Here is an 18,987-nt window from a genome sequence, read left to right as displayed (position 1 = left end):
TGGGTCATACCTTTTTCCGCAATCATTACAGAGATCTTAACAGTACTTGAACAATGAGGCTCTTGTTCCCTATGAGAGCATTGTAAGATAACAGTCAGGAGTAAGTGCCATCTCTTGTTATCTTGTTATCTCTGTTATCTCTTCATTTGCCCCTGTGTCCACTCCTGCAAACGACTCTGTACTTTGCATGACCGCACCTAAGCTTGAATAAAGAACTACTATGACAACTCTGTTTGCTTTCACCAGTTTATTATTGATTACTCTCTATGTACATCTTTACAGTATTGACGAGGTTCAAATATCCACGACACACTATTCTCCTAATTGAAGTTTTTTGGGCCTTTCGTAGATATGTGTCGATTGTTGAAATGTGGTTATGGAACAAAGGATTATTACACTGCGGGGATATATGGGGGTTTAACACTTAATTGCTTAGATTTCTCTCAACAAATTAGTGTGAACTGTTTGTTTCTCACATACAGCAAAGTACAACATGTACAAAATATAATGTGGGTATCACACCTGCAGTGTCAGCAGTTCCTCATTTTAACCAATAGCGTGCGAGAACACCCCTTGCTGTTAAATACCAACCAACTATGCTATATGTGCTATATGTGCAATATATGTATAAGCCGTTAATAACTGCAATATATACCTGGCTGCTAAATCCTTAGAACTGCTACAAGATGTGTATTTTGTAAATTGTGTAACTGTTTATTTTGTTATATTTTAATTATATTATAACTTTTTTTTACTTTAATACTTACTTGCTTCTACGTAACATTAAGCTGCCTTTGGCTCTTTTTCTGCTGTAACAACGTACATTTCCCCTCTGTGGGACTAATAAAGTATTCTGATTCTACAGAACTCCATGTTGGGTCTGAGGGAGCGGAGGTAAAGTCTGGGCTGGGCTACTCTCAGTGGAGCCTCTTTGTTGTGGATGGCTTGCTGCAGCAACACAATGTTCCTCTCCTGGACCCCAATCTGCTCCAGGACCTACAAACACCATCACAAAAGAGATATTAAAGGTCTCCTATTATACTATTTTCAGGCACATTATAGGTCTCAGATATATAAAAAAACATGTCTCTGAAGTCTTGTCTACCAAACAGATCACCCATTCTAGCCACGCCTCATACCCCTCTATTTCAGCCCCTGAAGTGCTGATTCTGGATCCGTAGATTTAAATTAAAAAACTTTTCGAAAAAGAAAAGAGGGGGGGATCTTATGCCTGCTCATGCAGGAGAATTCTACCGGCAGATGCTATACTAAATTCTGCCTTGATTAAATGCCATATCATGTTCAAAACCACATCAAGGATTACACACTCACACTCTCGCCCTGTAATGAGTTGATTCAACTTCTTAATGTCAGTATAAATAATACAATTAGGCTATGTTGGTGCATCATGGCATGTGGCTCATTAAAAAATTAGCACAGCTATTATCTACCTCTTGTATAATTGGTTGGCCCCCACCTGCATTAGCAGGTAAACACAATGGACGAAACAAATACATTAAAGTAAAACCACTTTCCAGCAGTCAGCAGCACATTGTAAAAGCTGTTGATACAACTGTTCACATTCATAATTAAGTAAAGATAACACCCTTTTCACCCCGGTTACATTTTCCATTTGCCCTGAGAGGCTCAGTGAGGTAAAGGACTCTTGAGTGTTTAGATGGTTCACTTTAGTCAAGTTATCTCAGTGGGTCTCAAACGGTTTTATCACAATTTATGTAAACAAATATTTCCAAGGCACACCTTTATAATTATTAGGATAAATAAAAACAGGTTTGAAATCATTCCAATGTATACTATAGGACAGTAAACCAACAATATCCTTTAAACTGGAGAGATTAAAAAATATGGATAAATACATGTTAACTGGTTAAATAAGATATAAATGAACCAGCAAAATTCTTGCCTAGGGCAGCAAATGGGTCAGAACCGGCCTGGTGTCATCCCCACAACACCCCCCATTTGAAACATGTTCCCATGGCTATGCAACGAAGCTTACATTATACAAATGTAGTGCAATATACAGACTGTTTAGCTTATGGTGATCAGCAGCCCTATGAGCTCATTCTCTCAGTGTATCATCAGGAAAACAGAGACACATACACATCATTTAAATAAGAGTTTTTAAATTCAATTATTGGTTAAGAATAAACATCTAAAAGTAAATAACAATAAACAATAGCCCTTAACCCTGTAAGGCCCCCGGTTTTAATTTTGTCTTTTTAAAAGACTACATTTACATAGTCAAAAGGTCCTTTTGTTCAGCCTCACAATGCTATTGGGTAGTAAATGTGTTTATAGGTCCTGCCCTCTTGCCATACACTCACACAACCAGGGGCGCCGCCAGGGATTTTGGGCCCAATGAAAATATATCACATTGGGCCCCACCACCAGGCCCAGGCCACGCCAACCAAGCACAATTGCTGTAACCACACCTCCAGAACCCAATCAACTCATTTATGCTTTAAATAACTCTACCTGTACAGGCTTGCATCTATTTTGTAGTCCAAAACTAACTGCACAATATTTACTGACAGTGAGCTGTGAAAATATAACTCTGTGAAGACGTGCAACATTCTGCTGCAGTAGAATTATTACAGAATTATACAATTATTATTTAAAATGGACTATGCTTAGCTAACAGACTCATTTCCACCACTCATGGATCACACCCACCTTTTCTTTTGAAAAACTGGGTGATATACTGTCGCCCTTTAGACCCTCTCTCTTGTCTTTCTCTCCTTTCTTTTCTTTTTGAAAGCCTGACTTTGTTAGTCGTTGAGACATGGTATAATACAACACACGTAAGTACTAGCATCCCTGCTCCTCACATGCTCTCACTCTCTGCTAGAAAGTGCCGGAGGCGGGACCAAACCATTACATGTAAATAGAAGGGGGTGTACAAACTAGAGGCTTTGGATAATTAACTTTTGGAAGAAAATAAGTTAAATGAATTGTAAGTTTAGTGAGCACATTATCAATAAAACGTTCTATTAATGTTAATTCTTGATGAATGATGAAAGGTTACTAAAACCTTTTTTTTTCTTAATGTTTTAAAAATAGTTCTGCCCCTGTGGCGAGGGTGTTTGGGGAGGCCAATAGGCTGGCCAGGATTCAGCTGGGGGTGGCCACCCCCAGCCAACCCCCAGCTCCGCCACTGCCCACAATGTGGACCTCCCACATCCGGGTGGTGCAGCGCTTTAATAGCTCAGGTCACAGGCAGCAACCGCCTACTTCTCATCCTGCTCTCCACTAGACTACTACGCTACTTTCACTTGTTTAGTTTTTACCTCTTTGTGGTCAAAATGCCTTTAAAGTTCGAGCTGTGTCCCGGTAGAATGATCGGAGGAAGTAACCCTTGCTTCATCATTGCTGAGATTGGACAAAACCACCAGGGAGACATGGAGATCGCCAAGAAAATGATAAAAATGGCAAAGGTATGACTATTGAAATGCATGGGCGTAGGAAGCATCCTCAATGTGGGTTGGACAATTTGACAGGGGGTGTGGGCAGGTGGTGGACCTAACCTCCTCTAGGGGGCTCCCTCGTGAAGATTTTTTTTAAATGTTGAAGTTAAATGCATCAATCTGCTGCACTTTGAGAGCAACATTAGGGACTACATCTATGGATATATCTCTCATCAATACCCATGTGAAACAGAACTGTAAACAGATTTACTTTTTCTTTATTCATATTTTTACAAATCACTCCCCTTTTAAACTGTATTTTTGTGTTACTGTCCTATAGTATGAGTTGGAATTATTTCATACCTGTTATTCTCTTATTTTTTTAAAACCATAATGATCATATAAAAGTGTGCCTTGGAAATACTTACATAAATGATTACCAAACCGTTTGAGACCCACTACTTAGACTAAAGTGAACTATCTAAACACTCAGAGAGCCCTTTACCTCACTGAGTTGTATTTATCAGCCTCTCAGTCTGGCAGGGGAGGGCTCTCCCTCCACCGCTTTAATAACAGCAACTTATATCCGGGTGCTAGTGGAGCACGCTCGTGAACTGTTAGTGCCGGAACCTCGCGTGGAAACTGGTGCGCATAATTTTACAACTAAAAATACAGCTACACAAAAAACGCAGCATGTGTACGGCTCATATGTACGGCTCTGAGAATCTGCCTTGGTACAAAGTAGCAGTGAAAACATGATACGGCATTTCATTGATTTGGGCATTCTCACAATATGCAAGTGGAATGGATTTGATAATGAAGCACTGACACAGAGCTCTACAAAGAGCGAGTGGATGGACCGATGCACGGACTTTCTGCAAGTGGGGGTGTCCAAACTAATCATTTTAAAAGGTGGGGGGGACTTGTCCCACCCTCATATAGCCTAATGGCTGCGACGCCCATGTTGAAATGTGTCGCTAAATTCTGAACATCCATACTTGCATTCAGGTGTTATTATCGTAAACAGCAAGGAAACAGGCATCTCTGAACTAACAGCACACACAAGGCTAAGCTTTTGGTCGTCACGACTTCCTGGTCTGAATCTTTACTTTGAATTGAATATTTACTTGTCAGTAGGCCTACGTGTATTAAGATTTTAAAACTTGTATTAATAGTTCATATGAAATGTAGTAATTGATGGACTAGTGTACAAGTATCTCCAAAAGGGTGTTTGTAGAAAGACATAGTGTAATTGTAGAATGTTGAATTGACAGATTTGTCAATGGGGTTTGGCTTGACTTTTTATTGGCTGTCACTTTAAGGAGTGGTGGTAGAAGCCGTCATTTATTCATTATTTCCTCAACATTTCCTTAAAATAACTACGCATTTTTACACCATTGACAGATGAAATAGAGACACGGTTGTGAGTTATTGTGTTGAGTTCATAAGATTTTCTTTATTTCTTGACAATTTTTTCATTAAAAAACCGTTCCTTTTCAACTCTAGGAAACCTATTTGTTCATTATTAATATATTGGGATTTGTATTCAACTTTGATGTAAATTGGAATACTATGCTTTATTTTAGAAAGACACATTACCGTCATTTTTGCATGTTTATCTCGTGTTTACACCAGCAATTGATTAAAAAGGATTAAATAATGAAAGTGTATTAATTGAACACGATTGTATCAACCTTCACAGGACTGTGGTGCTGATTGTGCCAAATTCCAGAAGAGTGAATTGGAGCACAAATTCAACAAGCAAGCCTTGGAGCGCCTTTATACTTCCAAAAACTCCTGGGGAAGAACTTATGGTGATCACAAGCGCCACCTAGAGTTCAGCCACGAGCAGTACAGGGAGCTGCAGAAGTATGCAGAGGAGGTGGGGATCTTTTTCACCGCCTCTGGGATGGACGAGGTAAGAAAGACAGTTTTGATGAAGCCTTAAGACATTTTAATCAGGTTTAAGTTTAATAATGACTTTTATTTTCTTTAGATGGCAGTGGAGTTCCTCGATGAGATCAATGTGCCTTTCTTCAAAGTTGCCTCTTTAGACGCCAACAACTTCCCCTATCTGGAGAAGTGTGCCAAGAAAGGTGAGACTGGACCTTTACATCTGGGGAAATTAATACATGTGAGATGTATTTAATGGTGAATTAAAGAAAACTGTGCATTTAATAACTATTACATGTAAGCCATATCTAAAAAGATTAAATAAGCTGAACATTTGTACAAATGCCTATCTTTGTAGAAATGAGTTAAAACTGTGATTAAAGTGAAACAAGCTTGGTTCTGAACTACAGGGATTCCTGAAGGCATTTAGCCTTCTGCCCATGTTAGCTAAGATGTTTACCAAGCTTATGTTGTCTGTGTCAGGACGGCCCATGGTAGTGTCCAGTGGGATGCAGAGCATGGAGACGATGCGTCGGGTCTACCAAACATTGAAGGAGCACAACCCTAACTTTACCTTCCTGCAGTGCACCAGCGCCTACCCTCTGGACCCTGAAGATGTCAACCTCAGAGTTCTAGCGGTGGGAAGAATTGATTTTTACTATTAATAGTATTACTTTTATGAAACGGTTGGCACAAAACAACACATTATTAAATATATTTAAATCAGATCAGATATTATTACTGCATTAAGAACTACTTTAAAAATGATCTATTTTTCCAAAAGATAGATTCCTCAAGATCTCTCTCATATCTGTATATTTGTTTTTTGTATTGACAAAATGGGTATAAAGTGTTGATTATTGACCTTGAGTTGATGGTAAGCAGATATTTTTACTTTTCTTGTCACTGTCCTGCTATTTGTACACCATTGTTTCCAGTCTTAATGCTAAGCTAACAATGTTTGTTAACCAAAATCAAAGAGCAAAGATTTATGAGTCACATTTGTACCATTCACCACAGGAATACAAGAAGGAATTTCCAGATATTCCTATTGGGTATTCTGGCCACGAGACTGGGATCAGTATATCAGTTGCGGCCGTAGCTATGGGGGCAAAGGTCGTCGAGCGACATGTTACTTTGGATAAGAAGTGGAAAGGAAATGACCATGAAGCCTCGCTGGTGCCCAGTGAGCTGACCGAGCTGGTGCGTTCCATCCGACTGGTGGAGAGGGCCATGGGGACCGGCATCAAGACTATGTTACCCTGTGAGAAGGCGTGCCACGACAAGGTGAGTTATCATCAAGAAAAGCATGCACAATAAGCATTAAGGTGTTTATTTTACAAACTTTTTCTATTTGCAACAATAGATTTCACTTAAATTAGTCACAAGCTAGCATGAGATAAGGACATAATTGCATATTTAACATAACATTTCATAAAAGTGATACAACATTTTTTGTCCTTTTCGAAAAGCAGATATCTCAACTTCAATAGAACTAAGGCTGGAGCCACACGAGCGCAAACGGACCGAAATCGATATCAAAAAAGTCTTCCGTCCACACGCAATAGGCTCCAGAAACTTGTCCGTTCACGCAAGACCACTCGAAAGCGCTGGAGACGCTGTAGTACATACAGGACTGTCTCAGAAAATTAGAATATTGTGATAAAGTTCTTTATCTTCTGTAATGCAATTTAAAAAAAACAAAAATGTCATACATTCTGGATTCATTACAAATCAACTGAAATATTGCAAGCCTTTTATTATTTTAATATTGCTGATTATGGCATACAGCTTAAGAAAACTCAAATATCCTATCTCTAAATATTAGAATATCATGAAAAAGTATACTAGTAGGGTGTTCAACGAATCACTTGAATCGTCTAATTAACTCGAAACACCTGCAAGGGTTTCCTGAGCCTTGAAAAACACTCAGCTTGGTTCAGTAAACTAAATCACAAGTATGGGGAAGACTGCTGATCTGACTGCTGTCCAGAGGACCGTCATTGACACCCTCCATCAGGAGGGTAAGACACAAAAAGAAATTTCTCAAAGAGCAAGCTGTTCACAGAGTGCAGTTTCAAAGCACATCCACAAAAAGTCTGTTGGAAGGGGGAAATGTGGCAGGAAACGCTGCACAACCAAGAGAGATGACCGCAGCCTTAACAGCATTGTGAAGAAGAGTCGCTTCCAGAATTTGGGGGAGCTTCAAAGACAGTGGACTGAAGCTGGAGTCCAGGTATCAAAAGTCACTGTTCACAGACGTGTCCGGGAAATGGGCTACAATAGCCGTATTCCCATGGTCAAGCCACTTCTGAACTCAAGACAACGGAAGAGGCGTCTGACTTGGGCTAAGGAAAAGAAGCACTGGACAGTTGCACAGTGGTCCAAAGTCCTCTTTTCAGACGAAAGCAAGTTTTGTATTTCATTTGGAAGTCAAGGCGCCAGAGTCTGGAGAAAGGCTGGAGAGGAGCAAAATCCAAGTTGCTTGAAATCCAGTGTGAAGTTCCCACAGTCAGCGATGGTTTGGGGAGCCATGTCAGCTGCTGGTGTTGGTCCACTGTGTTTCATCAAGCCCAGAGTAAATGCAGCTGTGTACCAAGAGATTTTAGAGCACTACATGCTTCCGTCTGCTGAAAAGCTCTATGGAGATGAGGAATTCATTTTCCAGCATGATCTGGCACCTGCCCACAGTGCCAAAACCACCAGTAACTGGTGTACTGACCATGGCATTACTGTCCTCGATTGGCCTGCAAATTCCCCTGACCTGAACCCCATAGAGAATATGTGGGGTATTGTGAAGAAGAAGCTGAAAGACACCAGACCCAACAATGCTAATGAGCTAAAGGCCGCTATTGAAGCATCCTGGGCATCCATAACACCTCAGCAATGCCACAGGCTGATTGCCTCCATGCCACGCCGCATTGATGCAGTAATCCGTGCAAAAGGATTCCCAACCAAGTACTGAGTGCATTAATGGACATTTTCAAATGTTTGATTGTGTTTTGCTGTTATAAATCTTTTTTTTTTACTTGGTCTGAGGAACTATTCTAATTTTTTGAGATAGGATTTTTGAGTTTTCTTAAGCTGTATGCCATAATCAGCAATATTAAAATAATAAAAGGCTTGCAATATTTCAGTTGATTTGTAATGAATCCAGAATGTATGACATTTTTGTTTTTTTAATTGCATTACAGAAAATAAAGAACTTTATCACAATATTCTAATTTTCTGAGACAGTCCTGTATGCCTCTGTGGACGCTCTGGCTCTTTTTCTCCCTCACCGAGGCAAGCGTTTTCTCCTGCTGTATATCTCTCCAGTAGTCCACCAGCAGATGAAAAACACCCACCTCTCCGCCTCTTCCATGGGATGAGGGGACCGTGCGGCAGAGTTTCAGTTCGATTTTTTTCCGCCGGTCAACATGTCCATTAAAGTTTAAATCTTCCGGACAAAATTAGAAAAGTGCCGGTCAAAGGTCTTCTTTGTTATTTATTGAGCTTTAAAACAAATTGATAATGACTCTATATAATCAGTGCTTGAATTGGAATAAAAAAGGTGCCAGTACTCTAAATCAGCAACTGTTTCAAGTCAATTTATTTATACAGCCCAAAAACAAGTATTTGGCTCAAAGTCATATATCCTATAAGGCTGGTGGGTTTCTCTCTTTACTGTATATTTTAGAAAGGCTCACTGTACTTAAACAAAATGACTGAGGGTGCATCTGAGATTAGAGGGGGTGCAGTGGTAAAGTGCTATTTTTATAAGTGGGGAGTGGACCTGTCACCCTCTAGGGGGGTCCGGGGGTATGCTCCCCCGGGAACATTTTCTTTAAAATATTGAAGTCAGATATATCAATCTGGTGCATTTTGAGGGGGAAATAAAGAGACCATATTTGTTGTCATGCGTCAATCAGGGCCGGACTGCGGAATTTGTTCAGCTCCTTATGGGTACTGCAATTTGTGAAGTGCTTTCCTCCGTGGTGAAACGATCAGCACTGCACCACGGAGGAAAGCGGCAGAAAGTCTCCTGGAGTTAAAGAGAGCGGGGCTGCGTTGCGTGCATAGCTTCCTTCTGCAGGTAACGGGGAGACGCGCTCTGGCGGCGGTCTCGTTCAGGATCCGAAAATACAATTTAAATATTTTGCAAACTTATTCCACTTATTCCTAGTGTGCCACTGGTTATGGTGCCAATGCTGGCACGCGTGCCAGGGGTTGCCGACCCCTGGTCTATACGATAGAGAACTGTAGCGGATATCACCGTTATCGGCCTCGTGTGGCCGAACCGTCTATATGATAGAGAACTGTAGCGGATATGACCGTTATCGTCCTTGTGTGGCTGGGGCCTAATATACACCAAACTTAACAGTGTCAGTGTATTTCCAATCCTCATGGTTTTTTAAAGACAGTTTTCTTCATATACTGTTTAAAGCCTGATTTATGTAACATAATTTATTCCAGATAAAACATTGAAAATGGAAGTATTTTCGGATTTATGGAGCAATGAAAAGACATATCCCAAATTTCCTCCGTTAAAAAAAACATCTTATATGTAGACAAAATGAAACGGGCTATTTTCGCCTGGCTATATTATATTTTTAGATTTGTGCTCTGGAAATGTATGCAAATTGATAAATTATTGAAAAGATAATTCCTCATTTGCATATTTAAAAAGAACACATCAGAAAACTTAATTTGGTAGAAAGGCATTTGTTTGTAAAACGATTGAGGAAAACTTGTAGAAAAACATTGGAGATGTTACTTTTCATATTTTTCCTTCAACCTTGGCCATGATAACAATAAGAGTGTTGTTCCTTGTCTTCCAGCTTGGTAAGTCTGTGGTGGCGAAGGTAAAGATCCCCAGGGGAACGGTCCTGACTCTGGACATGTTGACGGTGAAAGTGGCCGAGCCTATGGGCGTCGCTGCCGAGGACATCTTCCAGCTGGTCGGTAAGACCGTGACGGAGGAAATGGAGGAGGACGACAGCGTCTTGCCAGAGGTGGTGGTGGGTTACTGCAAGAAGTGCTGAGGATGGAAGATTTGAAGTGGGTTGAAAATGGCAATATAATCAATTTGATCTGGGGCTACTTCAGAAGGAGCTTGTGCAATGGTCAATTAGCTTATTGCTGCTTAGGTTCCTGACATTAAAGTGATGGAGGATCAGTAACTACCTGCATAATTACACATTTTTAAAGCTTTTACATTTTTACAAAAAGCTGCCTTTATATAATATACTATCTATCTGGATCAACAGGCTGTTATTTTACAAATGTTGCACTATAGTTTTAGCCCTCACTGAAGACATCAAATTAAGATTGAACACACAAAGCTCCCCATTTCACAACAGTATGAAGAAAAACCCAGTTTGCCAAATATTAGGTGTATTTTTTCTCGTAACAACTCAGTCATTTTAATTGTGTGATGTCAAGCAAAGTTTGTATTTGTAAAAATGTTTTAAAGTAAGACTACTGGAGCCAGAAACTAAACAAAACCAAAAGAAGAAATATGTACACATCCGGGACACGGCTGAATTTCTTCTCTCAATATGAACCTTCTTTTGCTTCTTCAGTCTTTATGCTGACACCAACAACGCCTCTAATCACAGTTGCAAGATGTAGGATATTTACACTTTACTTGACAAAATCTGAGATCTATGATGTGCAGAAAATAAATAAATGTTGCCAGAACTTCCACCTTTTCCACTTTGGTTGTCTTTCAAATGTTGCTTTGATGCTCAGATCAGCTCTGTGCGTTCCACATTCATGGTGTACTCTCTTTGACATGATAGGTTTGTTTTTATAGATGTGAAGTAATTATCTGGAAATTGGCATAGCATGCTATAATTTGTGTATTGCGCAAATGTTTTAAAATGTAGACTGCAGATGGAAATTAGCCTCTATGGCTAATCCGGCACATTTCAATTATGGACTCCGGTGCTCATGTTGATTAATGTGCATTGTCCCTCGTTAAATAAATAAATGAATACAAATGTCCTGAGATACATCGGCATTCAAAATATTGTCAAGATAATAATGCAAGTAAATAAATAATAATTGCAAGAAGCAATATATTTTTTTTAAGGGTGCACAACAACATCTGGTTCTAGTCTTGCAGTGTTCTCTCAGAGTATCGGACAAAGTAAGGTCTGTTTCTACTGTTAAATCACCCCTGATAAGAAATGTAATTCCAGTAAGATCATTGTGGTCGACAACACTGAAATGGTCACAATAAACATTAAACAAGGTAGAAATAAAGCAATTATTAACTATAAGCCATATCTGAACCTTTCAAAGTCTATAACACTATAAATTCTGTTTCAGAATAATAAAGTCCTGTAATCTGATGTTCTGGATGTGGATCAGTCGAGTGAGTCTGACGCTGTTTTAGTGTAAACACCATCTGCAGATGTAGGAACCTATTTGTTATTGCAGGTGTTAATGTTAAATATACTAAACCGAACACAAATTGAACAATGCTAGAATCTAGCATCTTCTCTTAGGAGCTAGATGCTTTACTTACAAACAAAAAGCCTCTCGGTTTACGAACTTAGTTGGTAAGACTGACACTAAAGTATTGAGGAACACTTCCTCCATCTTAAATACAAAATGTTTCAGCCTTAAGAGGAAACAGGTGTGATCCCTCTCACTGAGTTTCAGTTGGGTGCTCAACCTATAGAACACCAACAACCAAAACAGCAAAGTGTTTATGTCGACTGCTCTCTTTGTACGAAATTTGATTGAGTCTAATTTATCCACTTCTGTGTGCATCGAAGTTAAAGTCTAAAAGTGTAACTTATTTCCTATTGTCAAATGTATTGTATTTCAAGAAAGCAGCAAGGAGGGTTTTTCAAATATTCAGCAATACCAATGAAATTAGTTTCAACAATTAATGAAGGTTAACACTCAAATATCCTTAAAGTTTTTGTTCCCTTTTGTGGCAACTATGGCGATGAGCTCTAACTGCAAGTGTTGCGAACATGACTTTTTCTGAGATCTCGCTCATTTGGAAGTAGATTGTCACTTAGAGAAATTAAATAAATATTTCAGAGATTATTACCACCTCAGCCATTTCTGAGGATATCACATTGCATAAACACCATTTCCCAACGTGCATTGCGGCTAAGCCATCGAATCACCGAGCTGGGATCTTGCCTACGTCTGTTTCCGGTATTGTTAATGACGGATTTATTTTGTTATACACACATTCCTTCACATTAACATTTTGATTTACATTCAAGTATTTCATGAGGCCTTCTAAAATGTTTTTAAATATAACTACGGTTCTAGTTGAAGAGTTTGTAAATCTACATGAACCGAAGCTGTTGCCTGGCAACGCAATCGCACAACGTCACGTCCGTTAATCCACACCAGAGTCCTGCGCGGGTCTGATTTTCAAGACCCGCTCCCGCCCCGCGACGTGCAATACCGAACCCGCCCGCTACCCGCACATATTGCCAATTAGTTCCGCAACCCGACCCGACCCGTCGGCACAAGATCCGCAACCCGACCCGAACGCGCATATATATGAGCAGTGAAAACGTGCAATTATTAACACACGCTGTTGCAATGATATTTGTCTAAAAAAGCGTGGGATGTTGGTTATTTTCTGCATCTAGGAGGACACCAAAAGCCTCCCAGACGTTGGATTTCGCTCTTGAGGAAGTGTTGGAAAATGCTGTATTCTCCGCTAGAGAGCTTCACCTCAGCCATTTCGAATGTGGCGTGCTCAGCAGCATATTGATGTGTTGCAGAGGTTATGATAATGCGGGGTCCCGCGGGGGAGAGGTCTGAGGATTTAAACATTAAACTAAATTATTATTATTTTAATATATTTATTATGCAACAACCGCGACCCGACCCGCATCATCTTTGTTTTACCCAGAACCGAACCCGGAAAAAAGCGTTTGAAAAAATACCACCCACGAATCACTTTTTTTGCGGGTCACCCGTCAGGACTCGGATCCACACACATGGATTAACATTGATTTAATGTAGCCTTTGTTTCTGCTAAAACAGGTGTCGACCAGCTGGGGCAACAAGACTGTTAAAAAATAAATCATAATTATATTAATATTGACAATAACAACCGACCGTCGGGGTAGCATACAGTGGCGAGGTTCCTCCCCTTCCGGTGGACCTCCATGGGACCTTATTTCGGAAAAATTATGTATTGAAGTCAATGGAGAGAGAAAGATTATCTTTCGATCCTGTTTGAATTGTGCCACGAATTACACATATGATGTTTGTCAATTTAAAAGATAATTTTGTCAGTAAAACTGTGAAGTAACACGTTTTTTTGTGTGAAACGCTGAATGAACTACATCTCTGGTCTCCCACAACAACACACGTCACCAAGATGGTCATCACTACTGTCTTGCTAAAAAAGGGATTGACTACCCTCACTATCACCACGTCCAGAAGAATGTCATGCAAAGCTGCCTGCCTGCCTGCCTTCCTTTGATTCTCTCGGAACTGCCTGGTCTTTTTAATGTTTAATGTCAACCATTTGTGCAGATAGCATGAAGTAGAAAAAGATCGCCGATGCTAATGTAGCGTAAGCGTTAGCATTTCTCCCCCGGGCTTAAATGGTGTATTATAGAATGATCACACCGGTGTGACAGTACTCTTCAAAGGGTTCACGAAATATGACTACTACTCTTACTGTTTAACATTTCGGGTTACTTAATGTTACTCCATGTTAAGGCTAATAAAAATGGCAAGCCTAACGCTGTAATGCTAACTAACAGGGCTGCCAACACTCACGCATTGAGCGTGACAGTCATGCAATTAACAACCCATATCTCACACACTCACGCCACACATGCCTTTCCTCACGCTAAATCTTCGTCCAAAATAAATGTATAAATATAAAAATAAAGTGAAGGAACAGCAAACCGAGCGGTCTACGAAATGAGACGTTCTTCTGGCTTAGTTCAGTAAAGTTGGAACGATACTGGGAGATTCTGATTTCACGGATCAATAACTCATGAAAAAAATAGTTATTCAGACACAAATGACGTCTCCTAAGTACCGTGGTAAGGACAACGAACTACAATCACATTTTGATTTAAAAAAAAGCCAATACGCGCCGTCCTCCGAGCTGGACACATTACATTGGTCTCTATCCGCAGCCGGAAAAGAAACGAGTGCTCAGGGACCGTCTGCAAAGTGCAACTCTGAAAAAAGAGAATACAATAATATTCACTATTATACAGTATATTACTACCAAACTCACCACACACATCGTCTCCTGGTGGTCATAACAAGGAGTTTGGAAGAATATGCTTTTGAATAATTTTGGGGAATATTTATAATGTAAAATCTTCAATAAATATGCCATTATCTTGAATAACTTTACTATTATACAGTATATTTCTACCAAACTCACTATTTGCATTGTTGTTGTTAGCATCTGGTTGGCTAGCTGCGCTAACGGATATTAAAAGCTGTTTCTAAAACAAGGAGAGGGAGAGCTCTGTCCTGTCAGACTGAGAGAGATAACTACAGCTCAGTGAGGTAAGGGATTCTCTGTTTAGACCAGTGGTTCTCAAACTTTTTCTGTCAGGCCCCCTCTTTGGAGAAAAAAAAAAGTCGGGCCCCCCCAACACAAGTCAGGCTCAGTGGCGGCGCCAGAAATTTATTTTGGGGGTGCTGTGGGGTAGCTTGACGTTTCATAGAGGGTGCTCAAACATTTAGGGTTTCCCATTAATGTACCGGTCGATACAGTGGAATTTTCTACTGCAACAATCCCCACTCATATACACAACGTACCCGCAACTGTTACAATGGATGCTCGATAATCAGCTCACGGCATATAGGTGTAAGCAGGGGTAAAGTGCTATTTTTATAGGTGGTGTGTGGACCTCACATAGGGGGGTCCGGGGAGATTTATTTTTAAATATTGAAGTTAAAAGCATCAACCTGGTGCACTTTGAGAGCAAAATGAAGAGATCTATGGATATATCTCTCAACACCCATATGAAACAGAACTGTGATGCATTTAACTTCAATATTAAAAAAAATAAAATCTTCCCAGCGGAGCATGCCCCCGGACCCCCCTTGAGGAGGTGAGGACCCTCGCCCCCCCCCCCCCACCACTTATAAAATAGCACTTTTTTTACCTGTGAGCTGATCATCGAGCCTTCATTGTAAGAGTCGCGGGTACACTGTGTATGTGCGTATTCCACTGTAGCGCCCGGTACATTAATGGGAAACCGTAGTTTGTACATGTTCAATGCATTTGTAACACTGCACACATGAACGTTTGTTTTTTCGGTTCACCAAAAAATCTCACTCCAAGCTGAACTCAAATGTTGGCAGCCCTGTAACTAACGTGCTTGCTACTAATGGCGCGTTTCCACTGCAGCGCGGAGCTCGCTTTAAGCGTGCCGAGCCGTGCGGGGCCCGTTTTTGGTTGCGCTTCCACTTGGCCTAGTTTTGGCCCGGGGCTACTTTTTCACCTTTTTTCTGGCCCGACTAAATTGTGGTTCTATCGAGGCCAACAAACAGGGCTGAGTTTGCTAAACTAGAGAGAAAATTGCTGTCAAGGGGGCTACAACTACAACAAGATGAACATATTTGACCGTGATTTAAATGTAATACACGTTTCAAAATGATGCCGAAGTAAAAACATACTGATACCGGTTAGTAAAAACCATGAATTAATGCTTTGACAAGTCTGCAGACAGACGGCAGGCGAAAAACCTTTAAAATGCGTGATCTTCTTATTATACACATGCATTTCCAAACATTTGGTCTACCTACGCTGTAAAATGTATTATCTCTTCACTTTGGCTCGACCAAAAATCGTTTAAAAATGTGCTTTATAAATAAAACTTGATTTGATTTGTTGTCTAAATGGAGATTGGCTAAGCTAACGCAATATAGGCTATATGCTCTGACCGTCCACACTCACGACGGCCTATACAGACATAAATAAACCAGCGACTGTATTCGCCATGACACAGACAGTCAGTGGTTTGTACTTGTTTAACTTTTGTCTAGTTTCTGAACAGATATGAGGAGCATGAATGCAAACAGCTAACGGCTGATGTTTTTTCTGGGGTGCTCGTGCTCACGGTTGCTCATTGAAGATGATGTCACGGCTCCGCCTACACTGCGTTACTATAGTTACTGCCCCAGCTCCTAAACTGTGAAAAAGAAATATTTTCACAGTCATATCAGAATAGCCTGTGTGTATCCTCAAATGTCATCCTGAGATTGTATTACTGGTGTTTTATCATCTATAAATAGCCTGTGTGTATCCTCAAATGTCGTTTTCAGGACAAACAAAACACGTTTTAAATATCTTATCAGCTGGTGTAAGTGCAGAATATTGAATATAACCTTGACTATTACTGTGTACTTCATTTATCTGACAGCATTATTTAATGATACTATTTTATATATATATATACACACATTTATTCATTTATCAACATATATATATATATATAAACACACACTTATATGTCTATTACTGTGTACTTCATTTATCTGACAGCATTATTTAATGATACTATTTTATATACACACATTTATTCATTTATAAACATATATATACACACTTATACTCACACATGTATTTATTCATTAATACACACAGATGTATTCATTCATTTATACACACATTCACATATATACACTTTATATGAATTCATTTGTACACACACACATACATATATATATAAACAAAAAAACACAATATAATAAAAACAGTTGCAATAATAACATAATATGGTATGATCAATTCTACCCTTTTGTTTTTGCTCCCATATTTCAATTAAAAGATATTTTTCAAAATCAATATTGGTGGGGGCTTTTTTGCAAAGATAATCAATAACACCACCTGACAGTTGTTGCAGATTATACAGCATACTTGTTACTTACACACATGTGCGATGGTGCCCAAAACGCCAAAATCTGCACTGTAAAAAAAACAAAAACATTTATTAGGCACTCTGAATAAGGGTTGACTGTGTAATAATCATGCCTTTTAATTGGTGTATATGTCTCACCAGGTGAAGGCTGGGACAGTGGGAGGGCTGAGGTAGGAACAGGGGACTGCTGAATGCTGAAGTCCCAGGATACAATCCCAAGTTGACTGCATGATCCACTTACCTGTTTGCATCAACTGCAGGAGGTATTAAATGATGAATTAACATTACCTCAGCACTGCATAAGTGTGGTCGTCAGTCATATTGACAAAGAAGCACTATTATATTGTATATTATGCGGCGTTTAAAAGGACGGTATTTCGCTTGTCAGATTCAGATTTCACGGGTGTGCCGCGTGAGGCAGTGATGTAACCATAGGGATGTAACGCCAGGTTGATGCTGTGACGTAACGCTGCGTCGATGCTTGCGTAATGCGGAAGTGGGATCTAAACTGGGTTGGAAAAACGATAGACGCGTTCGGGGCATAGTTTGGGGCCATAGATATATATAAACACTAGATGGCTCATGGGAGATTTTCCAGCGTAGTTCACCGTCCGCCATCTTGCTACAGTCAACAGCTACTCTGGTACGCGCTATGGTAGCTGTTGTAAGGTGAGTGATCTGCACAAAAATACTCTTACATCGCTGAAATCTTGACTGATTTACAAACGGTTTGGTTTATTATAAACATTATTAGCATGGCTATGATACAGGATGCTTGGACATGTTGAAATTGCAGCTTTTCTTTGTGTATGTGCCGTGGTTGTATTCAGTGGCGACAGCCCCATAGTGTCAGCAGAAAGTATTACAAATAATGATTACAAAAAAATGCAAAAAATAAATTAAAAAATATATAAAATATATTTTAAGATCATGTTTAATCATCTGATTTGTCTGTACATTGCTGTTTTAGTCTGTGTTCTTCTAATTAGTGTCTACAGTGTGTGCCTATTGAGCTGTTTAGAGCCATGTGGGACAAAACCCGATCATGCCCTCCCTCTCACTGTCTAAGTGAACGGTGACTATAAAAACTACACTGCGCATGCTCAGAGTATTGTCCTATTTAATGTGTGTGGCAAAAAAATGATGACCATAGGGGCATGGAGAGTCGAAGTCCCGGCCATCTACTTCTGACCCATGGGAGCCCGGAAGCGGAAAATTATACATTGAAGTCAATGGAGAGAGAAAAGTCATCTTTCGATCCCGTTTGAATTGTGCCACGAATGACACATATGATGTTTGTCAAATTAAAAGAACATTTTGCAAGTCAAAAAAATAAAAATGTGTCGTAAAACTGTGAAGTTACACATTTTTTGTGTGAAACCGCTCAGTGAACTACAGGTCTCTGGTCTCGCACAATACGCGTCACCATCACAAAGATGGCCGTTACGTTAACAAATTTCACCTGTTTCTTTCAGAATGAGGCGAAAAAGTATAAAACGAGGTGAGAATCACTACAAGTCTGGGAATGTTGAGAGCTGTACATACACGAAAGGGGAGTTAGTCGGTTCTGTAAGAGCCAGCATGCGGGACCGGCTTTACAAGGTTTCAGTGAGTAATATGAGTGCAATGTTTAACGTTAATGTCAGCTAGCTAACAAACAAGGTACACTAACGTGTTTTGTTTTAGCAACTAGTTTTCTCCTTAAGAACTTTGTGGTCTCTGTGTATGCTGTGGATAACATTAGTGTTCACAAGAACAAGATACACTCTCGTGTTTTGTTTTAGTTGCTCTTCAGA

The 18,987-nt window shown here is 39.9% G+C and overlaps 1 protein-coding gene across 1 annotated transcript; it reads left to right on the top strand.

The window, feature by feature from the left end:
* The first annotated feature begins 3,243 nt into the window (after window positions 1-3,243).
* Window positions 3,244-11,004, top strand: LOC307028685 (N-acetylneuraminate-9-phosphate synthase-like). Its single transcript, XM_079663925.1, has 6 exons — window positions 3,244-3,455; window positions 5,128-5,343; window positions 5,422-5,521; window positions 5,802-5,956; window positions 6,339-6,605; window positions 10,139-11,004. The coding sequence occupies exons 1-6, from the start codon at window positions 3,324-3,326 to the stop codon at window positions 10,340-10,342; spliced, it is 1,074 nt and encodes a 357-aa protein (XP_079520051.1). The 5' UTR covers window positions 3,244-3,323; the 3' UTR covers window positions 10,343-11,004.
* Window positions 11,005-18,987: the final 7,983 nt, after the last annotated feature.

This window comes from Notothenia rossii (assembly GCF_949606895.1).
Source record: "Notothenia rossii genome assembly, chromosome: 1".
In the NCBI taxonomy this organism is placed as follows: domain Eukaryota; kingdom Metazoa; phylum Chordata; class Actinopteri; order Perciformes; family Nototheniidae; genus Notothenia; species Notothenia rossii.
Note: the sequence above shows the minus strand (reverse complement) of the source record. Positions and strands in the feature narration are given on the sequence as shown.

Excerpts from the sequence above, each read along its gene's own strand:
- LOC307028685 (XM_079663925.1), top strand. The coding sequence starts at position 3,324 with ATGCCTTTAAAGTTCGAGCTGTGTCCCGGTAGAATGATCGGAGGAAGT. Across the intron at positions 3,456-5,127 it reads AAATGATAAAAATGGCAAAG|GACTGTGGTGCTGATTGTGC; the intron begins GTATGACTATTG and ends CAACCTTCACAG. Across the intron at positions 5,957-6,338 it reads TCAACCTCAGAGTTCTAGCG|GAATACAAGAAGGAATTTCC; the intron begins GTGGGAAGAATT and ends CATTCACCACAG.